At 43.5% G+C, this 15426-nt stretch overlaps 1 protein-coding gene across 3 annotated transcripts; it reads left to right on the forward strand.

The window, feature by feature from the left end:
• The first annotated feature begins 3743 nt into the window (after positions 1-3743).
• On the forward strand, positions 3744-13115 carry LOC311131503 (malate dehydrogenase, cytoplasmic-like). Of its 3 annotated transcripts, none has more exons than XM_084164532.1 (9): positions 3744-4175; positions 7456-7554; positions 7792-7888; positions 8808-8983; positions 10375-10497; positions 10800-10976; positions 11563-11676; positions 12085-12174; positions 12647-13115. In XM_084164532.1, exons 1-9 carry the CDS (start codon positions 4122-4124, stop codon positions 12767-12769), a joined length of 1053 nt encoding a protein of 350 aa, XP_084020658.1. In that variant the 5' UTR covers positions 3744-4121; the 3' UTR covers positions 12770-13115. The 3 variants fall into 3 exon arrangements, with proteins under 3 accessions (XP_084020658.1, XP_084020660.1, XP_084020659.1); XM_084164534.1 differs by lacking the exon at positions 3744-4175 and adding an exon at positions 6007-6224; XM_084164533.1 differs by lacking the exon at positions 3744-4175 and adding an exon at positions 7133-7165.
• Positions 13116-15426: the final 2311 nt, after the last annotated feature.

Consider the following 15426-nt stretch of genomic DNA (forward strand, 5'->3'; position numbering starts at 1 on the left):
AATGAGATATTTATGTATTTCATTTTCAATAAATGTGCAAACATTTCTAAACACACGTTTTCACTTTGTCATTATAGGGTATTTTGTGTAGATACAATATATATTTAATCCATTTTGAATTCAGGCTGTAACACAACAAAATGTGGAATAAGTCAAGGGGTATGAATACTTTCTGAAGGCACTGTGTGTACATGCATAGCAATGCTTCACTACAGTGAATTGATAGGACTAATTTGTTGTTCCAGTTTCAGATTTGTTGACTATTTCAAAGGTGAGTGAAACTAAAAAGTACTTTTCCATTGATGATTCTGTGTTCCATCATGAGGCCATTGAATCCATTCTCAAGGGTTAAGCAGTGGCCTTAACTGACTCACATATCTATCTAACAATCCTCACGCCCCAGCTAACACGGCAAACTGATCAGGGCCGACAGAGCCTAAATTCTTCACATTGTTCCATTCATCTCAGGGCACATGGCTTGTCTGTCAAAGATGCTCTCTGGAGAGAAAAGCCTTGGTCTAGAAGCTGGAATCTGCCTTGCTCCCTTGCTCCAATCCAAACCTTATAACCATCATACGCTATAGACAACAACCACCTTGGCTGGGAACCAGTACTTAAGGGCACTTTCTATCAGCAGTGTTCCAGGCAGATGGGAAAATTAGTGTGATTGGCAGAGAGGGGAAGAGGAAGATGAGGTGACTGACTGAGAATATACTGTTGCCAAGGAGGCGAGGGTTGGGGTGGGGGGTTGTGGGGCGTGACCGCTCTTAATTATCCGATATGGTTGCCAAGTGTTGGCACGGGGATAGGTTCAGAAATCGAGTGACAGGTTGCCAGCTCGGTGGGAGAAGAGCCAATACGTGCCTTCTTTGGGTTTCGAATGACAAACGCCAAGTGACTAATGCTTTTGGAGCATTGGGTGGGGGCCTATGCGCCAGCAAACATGCACCAATGGATCTCCCCACAGTCGTCAGTCATCATCACATGCAATACAAAACAGCAGTTGAGCAACAACACCCATCCCAGACCCGACCGATGCCGACCGTATCTGTTTGATTGTGAGGCTTCCCTATCAGTCCGATCTGAATGGCCCCACACTTTTAATCCGGGGTTTAGATTAGTTTCCCGCTCCAATCCCTTAAATCCCTCTCGGAATGTTTCTGTTCTGCATGTTACTCTCACCGAGATATGGATCGACTGTTAGAGCGATCGGCGATTGGTCATTGACTGCAGTCACCTCATATAATCAGTCTCAAAACAAAACAAAGCCGGCCTCCATGTTGCATGAGAGATACTGCAGGCGTGGTGTGACTATCACAGGAGGCACCAAAATGGCGGATCAGTGTTGGGTTCATAGGGGCAAAGAAGGGGCGGCGGTAGACACTGGCTAGCCTGTCCTTGTTACCGGCCTTCAGGAACTACTTTCTTTCAGTCACTCAGGGATGGGGGATGGGATGGAGATAACCCGGCCATCGCAGGTGAGATCACCGACTCTGGGTTCAGCTGCATGTCAGGTGGAACTCCCACAATGACCCCTGTTTTCACAGTCCACACAAACATGAAACTCAGATCCAATCGCCCCCCTCTTTGGTTGTCTTTCAAATCTTTTCTTGTATTGTTGTGGCGTTTTGAAGGCTGCAAATATTTATAATCCCCACATAGCAGACACACAAGACATAACAAACAACCGTCGAAGACCGCACTTGACGCCAGTAGTGCCCTAAAAACAGTCGTTGTTTGGATTGACATGAAAACAACAATGTTGAGTCCATATAAGTTCAACTGGCGAGCGATGAAAGCTAGGCTAATATCCAAGCTTACCGGTTGGTCAGAAAACTGCATTCCGTACATTCCTCTCCCTGTTCTGTCAGCTTAAGATCGGCGCTGAGAGACTTTTTCACTAGAGTGCCGTAATTACTGTGGATGGAAGGCAACAGGAAATTGTTATTCGCAAACTACTTTGTCTCTCTCTCCGTCAAAGTGTGCGGAGACGCAACCGTGGTCGATCGGTCATCCCCCTCCTTAGGCTTGTCTCTGTGACCGACAAGGGAAGCCAGGTTTGGGATGGTAGACAATGTGTGGTCATGAGAGATGTGGAAAACAAGCTAGGCCATGCCTCTATCGCCGCTACACAGCCAGGCATTAGGTGTCAGTCATCGGGAATGACACTTTGTTAGCACGTCAACACTCGAGAAGGAGGCCAGAGAGGAAAGAACGTCTCATTAAAAACTATTTGTGATTAATATTTCCATGTCGCTGCTGAGTGATTGGAGAGGTGTGTGTGCCCCTGTGTGTGTGCCAGTGCATAAGGTGTTTGTGCATGTGTGTATACATGTGTGTGTGTCTGCGCGTGATTGTGTGTTTAGGTTTATGTGTGTGTGCCCGTTTCAATCCGGAATGTGCAACATATTACACACACACACAGTGACTGACTGAATGAAGACTGGCAGGTTGAAACCTGCTGAGCAAATTACTCAAGGCTGCCTAATCATGCATTGTCTGTGGTAGATGATGACTTTGGAGAGGAATGAAAAAACTCACCCCCCTGTCAAAAGAGTCACAGTCAGTGAGGCCTAGTGGATTCAGTCAGACCCTACATGTAAAGACAAGCTGACGAGGTCATGACGATTACAGCTCCTCTTCTTTATATGACCATCAATGTCATGCCTAGTTCATCTTACAAAGTCATAAACACAAGTAGAAGTATCTTAATTGTACTGTTTCCCTTATGATCTACTGTCGAAGTGTCAAGGAATCTATGTGTTATGTAGGATCGGTCACATATGGATGATAAATTGTAATGTGAATTATACACATACAATTTCTGACTCAAGGCATCTCTATCAGTGATTTACGTTTATGTACGTAGGATAGGACTTAAACTGTTCTATATTTACCAATGGGAAAGTTATTGTGAATGAAGAAGTAGTGGGAATAGCAGCCCTTTCCACACTGGCCCTCATATCTAAGCACTGCATTGCTTCCCCAGCTACAGCCTATCGTTTTTCTCATGCAAGTGGCGACCTCTGCTGGTATAAGAACGAAACATCAACTTGTTTAGCTTTCTTGAAACCAACACCAGCTCAACATTTTGTCACATTGCACCTTCCTGAATAGACCGCTGGCGTCATGACACCTTCTTTCATCTGTAACCACAGGAGGTTGGTGGCACCTTAATTGGGGAGGACATGCTCATGGTAATGGCTGGAGCGGAATCAGTGGAATGGTATCAAATACATCAAATACATGGTTTCCATATGTTTGATGCCATTCCATTTGCTCCCTTCCAGACATTATTATGAGCCGTCCTCCCCTCAGCATCATCTACTGTGTAACCATCAAAACAATATAACCTTGACAAGACTAGACTACTATTTCCCTCTTCTTGTGCTGTTATCTGGGCACCAGCCTTTATTTTAATGTTGAAGAAGAGTATGTCGCTCACTATATTGTGCAGGTAGTTACAATAGAAAGCAACTACCATAATGTCACGAAACCACATACTGTACACTGCATTATTATTGAATGCAATAACATTAATTGTTATAATTGAAACACGTGCGATCTAATGTGCAATACATGCATCATACATGCAATATAGCCTACAGGCCAGCAGAGGCATAGGCTAGCATATAGGGCATAGCAGCAGCAAAAATGCATACTCCTGCTGCATATATACATTATGGTGTCCTTATGTGACCCCCCAAAACACACCACACCTCTGCGGTTCTCAATTGTAGGCTAGTGATGTCATCAACCAAATCTCACCCCAGACTTGATCATTAGGATAGGCTACACGTTATGCAACAGTGATCATTAATGGGCAAAAGATTACGGCGCAGTCAATCTATTTTAGTCCACTAAAGCTTATTAGCGGACTAGACTGTAGTGCGAGAGAGAGTGGTGGGTGACTCCCGGGTGAGACTGATAGATAGCAGACCCGAGGATAACTGCAGAGCGGAGCGCCTTTCTGTCCTCCGGGCTCGCGTTTCCCTGAGGTTGTTGCACCGCTCTCTAGGTCCTTCTCTCCCCGACTATCTCGCCCTGAACTCTTTTTGCCTGGACTCGCATAGACAGACGGGCGGACATACTGTAGTGAGGGGGACGGACCCGTGTTCACCATGTTGACATTGTTGACAGCGATGTATATAGTGGTGCAGGCGGCATCGTCGGAGGTAAGACGCTTCTCCTTGACCGCACCATCATACCAGATGGGCTCTCAAACTAAATATAAAGGCTACCTTTGAATAAACTACAGCTGCAAATTTGACATTGACTCTCCTCCCTATAGCCTATGTCTTGTTGAATTACCGCGAGAAGCTCTTACAAAGCTAATCCTATAGGGTAGCCTAGTGAAATATTTGTTTATTCGGATCCCCATTAGCTTTTGCCGAAGCTTCAGCTATTCTGTCTGGGTAGTAGACACTGTCGACTAGAAAAAGATAGCCTCATAGGCTACTATTTTGGGGTATATATCCGTAGGCTATCCCTCAGTCAACAATACATTCGAATTGAGTAGCCTACTCTGAGTCCTACTCATTCATAATGTAGCCTACAGACTTGAACAAAGTGTCTGTGGCTGGACTGTCCTGTCTGTGTGACCCCATCATATAATTAATGAATGGACTGCCTCCCCTCCGCAGCTTTGGTAAAGAACGCGAGCGGGTGTTCATTGCAGATTACACAATGGCTAGCTCCTTGCCACCCGGTGCGTCAGACAGGCGCTGCCTCCAGGGGGAAGTCAACTATTTTCACCTGGCCATTATGTAACATTAATGCCCCACTTCCCACAATCATAATGAAACGGATCTAATTAAGCAATAAGGCACGAGGGGGTGTGGTATATGGCCATATACCACGGCTAAGGGCTGTTCTTAAGCGCAACGCTGAGTGCCTGGATACAGCCCTTAGCGGTGGTATATTGGCCATATACCACAAACCCTTATTGCTATTATAAACTGGTTAGCAACGTAATTAGAGCAGTAAAAATAAATGTTTTGTCATACCTGTGGTATATGGTCTGATATACCACGGCTGCCAGCCAATCAGCATTCAGGGCTAGAACCACCCAGTTTATAATTAGTTTTTTTTATATCTGTTTGCATAACAATAATCACATTTTCAGCCATATAGCGTTTTGTTGGAAGGTGTATATGTGAGTATCCTGTATATACGACTAATAAAACTTAAATAAAGGTTAATAATATTAGGTAACTAAGAGACATGTTACATCTGCTGTATCAAATACTAGGCTGCATGTCTGTGTTAGGTCCTGGTTGCTTGATGTAATAGGGTAGACATGAATTTTAGATACAAGTCAACAGGCTTAGTTCTTGAAACTGGTTATTTTGAACCCTCTGAATGCATCCCCAGAGGAACATGCCAGAAAGGATGGAATTATTTCGCTTCCAACCTAAATTGTATTCACTAAACCTAACCTTGTTCTTACCCCCGCCCTAGAACAAAAAGCTCTTATGCCTGCTCATCAGTTGTGAAGATAGTACCACTTTTGTCTTTTCTATTGCCAAGCATCTTGTGACTAGTCTACCAGAGCCACATCACTGCACTTGACTTCAAATGACCCTACTCTTGACCCCAGTGGAGGCTACAGACAGACGTCTTGTTCCAATAGTTAAACCAATATGGACAAATCTTGTCCAGCACTTACACTTATCAGTGGTCATGAAGCAATGAGGCAATGAAAGAGAAGTAAATACTATGCCATCCTCCGCCATCCTCCTTCATTCACTGATTAGGCTACAGTAAGAACTGCAAATAAATGTGTACAGAAAATCCATAGGATACTGTCTATCCAGCCCTTCTAGAGTAGTGATGAACGTCTGCTAATTTATTAAAAAGTTGTTTTAAAAAATGTGCGGCTGAAAGAAGCAAGAAGCAAGGTATTAGTAAAACGATACATTTGAACGCGGCCCATACTCCGTTTAAAAAAAATATATGGTCCATATAAGGTCATATGGGCGTGGCCTAAGATAACATCGAGCTCGCGCTGCAGCGGTTCTTCATGGGGAATGTGTTCGTTTTCGTGACTTGGGCGGGTAAAAATACCAGCATCAGTTAATATTCAACTACAGATCCCAGGACAGGAATCCAGTGCGCCACCGTGTGACATTTCAATACAAACGCAGAGGTGACCCTTCTGTCTAGTCCTAGCGGGAGAACAGTGTTTGCAGGCTTTACTAGATCCTCTATCTCAAGTGAATATGGTATGTTTATCTTGTTGCTGTCAGTTAAAGCTAACTATTATATGAATGATGCATCGAAAGTGTTAGCTAGCTAGGAAAACAGATGCTTGTCATTGCTGATGATCAAATTTGGTTTTGTGTCCACTTGTCATTGAAGCCGGGATCTAGCATCAGCGGTTAATCTAATGTTTGATCAAAGATTAGTCTGTTGTTTCAGCAAAGATTTCTGGCTAACGTTCACCATCTCTTTCTGAAGTCGTTTGCTAACGTTAGTCAGAAAGATGGCCAACCAGCCATCTTGTGCAGTGAGAAGAAAGATGAGGATGTTGGATTTTTTTAATAGTCTCTAGCATACAATTGCGAAATGAAGAGAACAAAGTACCCGATTAGGAAATTGTTTCTGCTTTTTCACACTAGCAACAATGTAGCCGCGGTGCCTTCTCTTTTCAGTCGTTATGGCTACATTGTTGCAGTAGCAGACTTTCGCGCTTGGCATTAGTAGAAAATTGCATCATCGTCTTTCATTCATTCATTCATTCATGATGACAATGGATATCAAGAACAGCTTGAGTCGCCCATTTTGAAGATATTGGACGCGTTCCTCTGCCCAGGCGTTGCTGACGCATGCCATATCTTACAATGCCTGGATAGGTATTTTATGTATCAGCTAACTACAGCTGTTAAAACAATCTGGCAGTAAATGACAGTCCACGATGCCGCACGCAACCATTGGTTGATGCATGCAACTTCTGAGCAGGGGAACTCGACCAACATATGGGCGCTGCGTGAATCAACCAATGGTTGCATGCCACGTCATCCACTGCGTCATCCACTTACCGATTTGCTATAACATATGATGTGGTAAGCTGATATGTAAAATACCTATCCAGGCTTTGAAAGATTTGGCATGCGTCAGGAACGCCTGGGCAGAGGACGTGCCCCTTATGTGGAATATAACTTCAGTAAAATTTAAAAGCCATACATAATAACTGAATAGCCTACATATAGCTCTTAATCGTTGCTCTTTCAAACAACAGTTAGCGTTATATTGCAGAAAACAGCAATAAATGCACTTTGTGGGCTAATGCAAAGTGCGTTTCCATCTGTCGACACTGAGTTTTGTCCTTTTAATCAACATAGCAGTCAGATGCGATTACTGCCGCTTCAGTTGCTTATCCCAGCTATGTAGGTCATTACTGCTGTGTTGGAAGATTGCACAGAGTGAGTATGGACCGTGTGTGTTTTTTTGCAGGCCGACCCAATCCGTGTGCTGGTGACTGGCGCTGCTGGACAGATTGCCTACTCTCTGTTGTACAGCATCGCCAAGGGAGATGTCTTCGGCAAGGACCAGGTAACACGGCCTAGGACTACTTATATCTGCACACTCTCTCTTTCAAATCAGCTTTGGCCTCAAGAGAGCACAGGAGGCAGATGGATGTTGTAATATGTAGGCTATAACGATGCCGTTACATAAGCATGTGTGAATTATACATGGGATGTGAATTTTTGGCATGAGGTCGGGAGGGGCAGATTCTGTGGCTTAAAGAAGAAGAAGAAAAATCCCTCTTTGCATTTGTTTATTTTCCAGCCCATCATCTTGGTCCTGCTGGACATCCCTCCCATGTTGCCAGTTCTGGATGGGGTTGTGATGGAGCTGCAGGACTGTGCTCTCCCACTCCTGAGGGGTGAGCTATGCTTTTCTATTCTGCCTGGGCTGGCCGTGAGAACATATGAGTGAGAACATATGCACCCATTATACATAGGCATGCTTTTTGGCATGATTTACATTGTGTGTCCTCCCCCATCTGAAACATATTTAAAATGCATTGCGTGTGTATGAACTTTTATATGTGTGTGTGCCTCCCTGCTGCTGCGGTACTTTTCCAATAGCCCTAACTTCACAGCAGCAGGAATGGTCAACCGCAGACTGCTGTGGGAAGGAGTGTCAGAAAGAAGGCCTCCTATTAGTCTGTTCCCAAGGCCCTATAGGAAATTCCAACCAATCCTGGGAGTGGTGGGGCAACCATAGGGGAGGCAGGGTACAAGACATCTCTTGCACCAGTGAGCCCTGACTGAAGTTCATCCTGATAAAACAGGGAAAGAGTTTTTCATGAGTGGCCACAGACCATACATTATCTACGAAATCAGCCCATTTGGCAGTGTTTCAAGGAACAAGACAATTTATCAGCAAGATGGAGCCACTGAGTGCTAGGCTATTTGTTTGGAAATAACCTGGTGTGTGTGTGTGTGTGTGTGTGTGTGTGTGTGTTTTTTCCACACAGACTGTTTGTCCTTCCCTTATCTTGTATTCATGTACACCCAGATGAGCCTGAAATGGCAGTATAATTACTGTAAATGAAAACTGAAACAACCACCACACCTACTATTTTACTAACTTTAGCAGACATTCTGCTTGATTTGTCTTAAAATCATAATTGTATTGCTTTTATGTCAAATCTGAATTTCATGTTCATTGCTGAATCCAATACAAACATACATCTCTCCACAAATGTGGCAGTAACACTAAACGTTGGCCACTACATCCACTCTATCCAAGACAATATCCATCGTAACTAACAGTCACCGCACCATCTTCATCCACAGAGGTCATCCCCACCGACAAGGTGGAGGTGGGCTTCAAGGATCTGGACGCCGCCATCTTGGTGGGCTCTATGCCCAGGAAGGAGGGCATGGAGAGGAAGGACCTCCTGAAGGCCAACGTGGCCATCTTTAAGACCCAGGGGGCCGCCCTGGAGAAGTACGCCAAGAAGACCGTCAGGGTAACTGTCCCTCTGTGTGTCTATGACTCGGCATGTTTCGGGCCACTGCCGCAGAGCAGCAGCCTGGCTGGAGAGAGAGAGACACACACCCTGCACCAAATAGATAGCTGTCATTGCTAACGATAATCAAGGGACATGAAGGCACCACAGTACAGCAAAGGCCAGGTTGTGGGGCGTTGAATGATGTTAAGGAATGTTTTGGGGAAAGGGTCATCATTTGCTTTTACTGATGGAACATTTTAGTGAGATATATTTTTTATTTATGTTAAAGACTTTATGTAATACCTCTAGTTCTAGGACATTTGAAATGAACCACTACATATTTTACAACTGTCCTTCCTTTTAAAGTCATACAAACCTTTTGACAAATCAGACTATAATTGGACCTTTTCACATTTCAAATGGGCCAGTTTTATTGGACAGCCTTATACTTCGATGGTATTGGTGCAAATTCACATTTTTAAAGGCTTTTAATCCTGTGTGGAATGGGCTGGGTTCCAAAGTCAGGGATGAAAGCTACTCCATGCTGTGTTGTGTGTACACACTGCAGTCACTGGTGTCACAAGGGGGCCTTTGGCCACTGCGGTTTGCAGCAACAACGACACGTCAGTGTGACGAACAAAGCCTCAGCTCTTCTATGGCCAAGGTCAACTACTTCTGATCCAGGAATGTGTGTGAATTTGAATGGGCAGGTTTCTATATGTTCTATATAGCTACATAAGAACTGGATGGCCATCCTCTAAAGTAAGTGTGTTTTAGAAGAAGAATACTTTATTAATCCATACCAGATGGAAATGTGTATTCTACTTTACCCAATCCCTCAGAGGATACGCACATACACACAAGTACCCACATTGGGCAGAAACAGTGCAGCGGCCCGGTGAGCAGTTAAGGGGTTAAGTGCCTTGCTCAGGGCCACAACGGCGGGTGATGTTATCCTTCTAGGATTTTACACCAACTCATCTTGGCAAATGAGCCTAATGTTGGCAAGGTAGCACTGGCAGCCAAACACTCACGTACACACAGCAGTCCCTTTAAATTTAGCTAATCCTTGACCTTCATTTAAAGGGGATGTATTCTGTGTGTGACATCTATCTTATATTGATTTATAGGCCATTTTAGAAAGTGTCAGCATTTCCCTTAGCCATGACTCATGTTTTTGTTGCACTGCTACTCTTTCTGATGATCCGCCAGCTCTGCTTGCATAAACCAAGTGTATGCTTTTAATGTATAAATAGTGACATACAATGACACAAAGGAAGATGAGGACTTAAAATAGGACTTATATCCTACTCTTGATTTCTACTCTGAAATTGAGCTGTTCCTGAGTCTGTAGTTTGAGTGAGTGATGACTCTTCGACGTTTCTAAAATCTCTCTCTCTCTCTCTCAGGTCTTGGTAGTGGGAAACCCTGCTAACACCAACTGTCTGATTGCGTCCAAGTCCGCCCCCTCCATCCCCAAGGAGAACTTCTCCTGCCTGACTCGTCTAGACCACAACAGGGCCCGTTCCCAGGTAGGCCAAAGCCAAAAGGCCACTAGTTCCTAGCCTCTAGGCACTTGATGTAAGGTCCAATCCTAAATGGATCCCTATAACCTATGCACTTCTGGATATCTGAGAGTATTAGGTGTGAGCAATATGATTGGCTAGATGGACTTTTTACCATACTGCTTAAACCTAGTCAATCATCTTTTCTCCACAAGTGCATAGGGTGTAGGGGCTATTTCGATTTGGAATTAGATCTGAAACAATTGAATGGGTATACCAATATGGTCAAAAATCCCATTAATTGCATCACAACCTGTGTCGGCCTCTAGGTGGCGATGCGTTGTGGCGTGCCCGCCGATGCAGTCAAGAACGTCATCATCTGGGGCAACCACTCATCCACCCAGTACCCTGACGTGCACCACGCCATGGTCAACGTGCACGGCAAGGAGGTGGAGGCGTACGACGCCGTGAAGGACGACAGCTGGCTCAAGGGAGACTTCATCTCTGTAAGTGAACTCTAGTTTTGGCTCTTCTGGCCTAACCCATTTTGACACAATTTCCCTTAAAAAATTTACTATATGACATTTTAACAATTTGCTTCAAAAGGCATGATTCTGCCTGTTTTTTTGATGGCTTTGTTTATGAAAATGTTCAGGGCCTCAAACTGTACAAATGTACCAAGTTTCATGCTTTTATGAAAAAGTAAACAATTCGACCCCAAATCTGCACACATCTTGGACTACTGCTCATAATGCTTTATGGATGTAGTTATAAATATTAATGAGCAGCTATTTGCACCTATGTTGTGTATTTGTGCCTTATGCATAGCTCATAGGTATTATAAATGTGCGATCCTTACCTGAATGAATCCCTATGCATGGAAAGCGAGTGTAGGTTGTAGGCGTCATTTGGACCCCATATCTCATCTTTTAATAATCTCTGATCTTATCTGAATACAAGCATTTTCACTGAATCTGTTAGTCTCCTTTAGTCCAGTGTTGTGCCTTTTGTAGTTGTAATGAAGCAGTCCTAATGCCCCCTCTGTCCCCCCCCTCCCCCCTTCTCTCTTCCTCTCCTCTCTGTCTCCTGCAGACGGTGCAGCTGCGTGGTGCCGCCGTCATCAAGGCCAGGAAGCTCTCCAGTGCCATGTCTGCCGCCAAGGCCATCTGTGACCACATGAGGGACTGGTGGTTCGGCACTCTTGATGTAAGCCGTGTGTTTGGGAGGTGGGGTGGAATGGCGTCAAGGGTCTGCAGCAAACCCTTTTTTCCAAACTCCATAAAACACTAATATTTAACACTTAACAACTAACATTGTTCAAATGTTTATATTTTGAAAAGCGATATCTCGGGAACAGAGTACCGTAACCCCTCTTTATTTTCAATCTGGAAGAATCCACAAACATGCAAAGCCTTTTGTTTGGATGTCTCAGACAAATTCATTTGAATTGACTGTACTCTTCAGTGGAAAAATAATATCATAGGGTTGCAAAATTCTGCAAACTTTCCCAGGATTTCTGGAAAACCTGGGAATTTGGGGGAAGTTACCAAAATGTTGTGTTTTTTTGTGAAGCTGTGTCCCTGGCCTGACTGTTTGTCCTGTTGTTATTTTCAGGGTGAGTTCATGTCTATGGGTGTGTACGCTGGTGGAAACTCCTACGGAATCCCCGAAGACCTAATTTACTCATTCCCTGTTCATATCAAGGTAAGGCATAACCATAGAGATAGTTAGAGGTCTCTTGTGCCACAGTTTATTTACGAATTGCCAAAACTTGTCACTCATAGCCCTCAATGGCACTGCTCGTTTTGTCACAGAAGAGGCCATTGTATAGATAGGAGATGGGCTGTCTAGCATCTCTATGGGCATAACTAATCAACCCTGGCAAAGTGTATTAATAGAACATACATATAATTTACCGATGGGTGGTTATTGAAAGTCATTGTTACCCAACATCAGCTTTTCAGAGTTTAGGTTATACCAACATAGGCCTACTATTGCAAGCCAGCAGTGTACACTGACTTTTGCCGCATTCATGTGCTATCAGAAAATTGTGACAAAACTGATGTTACGCAGAGCATTATGGGTACTGTAGTCGTGTACTGTAGTTGTGATCCTGGACTAGATGAGATGTGCTAAAGAGCACCCTGTTTGATCCTCATCCATATTCTCCCCACAGAACAAGTCGTGGAATATCCATGACGGTCTGCCCGTCAACGACTTCTCCCGCGCCAAAATGGACGCCACAGCCGCCGAGCTGGTGGAGGAACGAGACACGGCCCTGTCCTTCCTGAGCCAGTGACTCGCGATGCCACCTACTGGCACACCGCCACAACAGCAGCACTTAGAAGACCCCCAGAACCCTCCTGACTCGCGTCTGTGACCAATACCCCCACTCGAGTCCCCCTGCGCACTTGGCGTGTGTGTGTACCTCTCTGTATGTGTGTGTGTGTTTCACTTTGTTAATCTCTTTAAGGTAACGGTTATTAATAATAAACCTGTAATTTAAAAAAATGCTATCTAAACTTTGGCCTTTGTCGGAAGACACTGGAGGATTGTCCTTTGGGTAGATGATAACGATAACAATAGTTCTACTGTACTCGTACATGTTATCCAACAATAAAAACAGATACAACTGATAAAACTCATTCTGTGGATTGTGGTTGATTATTTGACTAAATATCTCTAAAGCTGGGGTTTTCTGTTATTTTTCAGTTAAGTTAATATCAAAGTTAATTTTTAAAGTTTACTTGGAAATATAAATATTATAGTTGTATTTCTATAAATATGGTAGTTAATTCATGATATGTGAAATGTTGAGTAACTATTTTTCTACCCCCTCTTTCCATTGAGGCCCATTGAGCCTTCAAACATGTTGAACTCAAAGTATTGTGATCAAAGAGGGCATTTCTGAAGTTAATTATTGTCTGTCTTTTGTCTGACTGACAAGATAATCATTACATGTTGGATGTTGGTGAGGTCAAAGATGGTGAGGTTCATTGCCCTTTGCAGTGAAACGTTTGACCACATGGTGGCAGTGTTGACAGCTTTATACTACTCGGGGACCCATTCAAATCGATCAAATGGTAGTTTAACCGTATTAACAAGATTCTAATGGTGAAAAGCCTAACATTTGTAGGATATTGTAATTTCCTGTTTGCCAATCATTTCTTACCATGAGTTATCAATGTTTCAAAAATAGCAGTTGCATGAACGTATAGTACTGTTTGTTTTTACAACCATCCGATAATCTATCATGAAACGGGAATCAATAATTTAATCAACCATCCTGGACTGGCCGTTGGAAGGCACTCTGCCCATTTTGCAGTGCTTGACAAACTGCCCAGCGGCCAGGGGCTGAACAGTAAGTCTACTGTTTGGTGAGCTGTGCTATGCAGGCAGAGGGGGGTCCGGAAGACCCATACACCCCAGTCCAGGGAAAAGGAGAAGAGGGACAGTCCCTCACATAGAGATCCTATTCAATTACAATTCCATATATTTTGTAACATTTTATCATATTTGATCAATTGCTGGAATTAAAGTTTTCATTTTCCAACACAGCGCGTGCGGCTGTCACTGGTGTCTGGTCTCAAGTCATTGATGTTCATCTTTCATTGAATGTCCTATATTTGCTAGCAAATTACAGAAGGCAATCAAAGACTATATAGGCTAGGCTTTTGGGAACTATTTGAAGAGATCACATAGAGATCGTATAAAATTACAATTATATATAAACAAAAATACATTATTTTATAGTATTTGATCAATTTCTGGAATGAAAGTTTTCCTACCAAGATTTATGTATTTTTAGGCTTTTGGTCCCTCATCCCTCAACAGCTGACCACCAGAACCAGGGAGTCTGGTGGGCCAAAAAGGCATGGTACCGGGCCCAAAAGCAGAAGGCCTCCACTGAGGTTTGGGGTGGATTTGGGGACTATTTGGAGGGGTGGATTAAGCCGAAAAGATGTTTGGGAAGAAAGGCTATTAAAGGGAAAAATACTTTCGGAGAAGAAGGTGAGTTAGGCTATCTACTGAACAAAGTCATTATTGACTAATACTCAGAGTAGTCAGCAGAGTAGCCATCTGAAAGGCATTAGGTAATGCTTTTTATTTTGATGGACAGCCTTTGTTAGAAAAATAATTTAATAAATTCATAAACTGTGGAGACAAATCTGCACAGCCAGCGAGAAAGAGGCGGAAGAGCTCAGGTCCCACCCTCGTGAACAAGATTCTGATTGGGGTAAGTGTATTTTTGCATGCTTTGATTGGCCAACTGACTCACCAATCGTTTGCCCTCATTAACTGACCTGACAAAAAGCCAACTTCGACATTTCCGGCTTTATTATGGCATCGCGTAGTGCAAGAAGCCTGTCAAAAATAAATATACTCCCCTGGACGGTGAAAATGTACCTTTTAAAGTGTTAATTTGTCACTTGTTTCACAGGCCGAAACCCAGCTCGCTAAAGTAGCCAAGCACCTTGGAGTTCTTTGGTGGATTGATATCAAAATAATTATCATCAGGTGGGTAGCCAATGCAATGAATGACGTTTGAAACATTTAGCTTGAAAACGTGGTGCTTGTGATGTAAAAATGCACTACTAGAGCCTTTTAAACTAAAAAATTGGCTGCTGGCATGGATATTTGAGTTGCTTCGGCTGCTGCAGAATGACTAGCTTGCCCCTGCCACTTCGTCTCCAAGTTTACCGTGGCATGTAGCCAATATAGCGCACCGTGTGGCTAACGTTAATCCAAGGTCAAATTAATCAATACAAATAATGTATGAGCCGTACGTCAACGGCGGGGTAGGACCAACCTATGATGCTATTCAAGGAACCGCGTTATGGGGAAATGTGGACAAATCATGTATTTGCCTCAACGTTACAGATTTTGCCCACGAATATGTGACGTATGGATCAGAGAGGCGTTTTCCATAATTAATAACTCAATTTTCATTTTAAT

The sequence above is a fragment of the Coregonus lavaretus genome (assembly GCF_964263955.1).
Source record: "Coregonus lavaretus genome assembly, chromosome: 6".
Taxonomy (NCBI): domain Eukaryota; kingdom Metazoa; phylum Chordata; class Actinopteri; order Salmoniformes; family Salmonidae; genus Coregonus; species Coregonus lavaretus.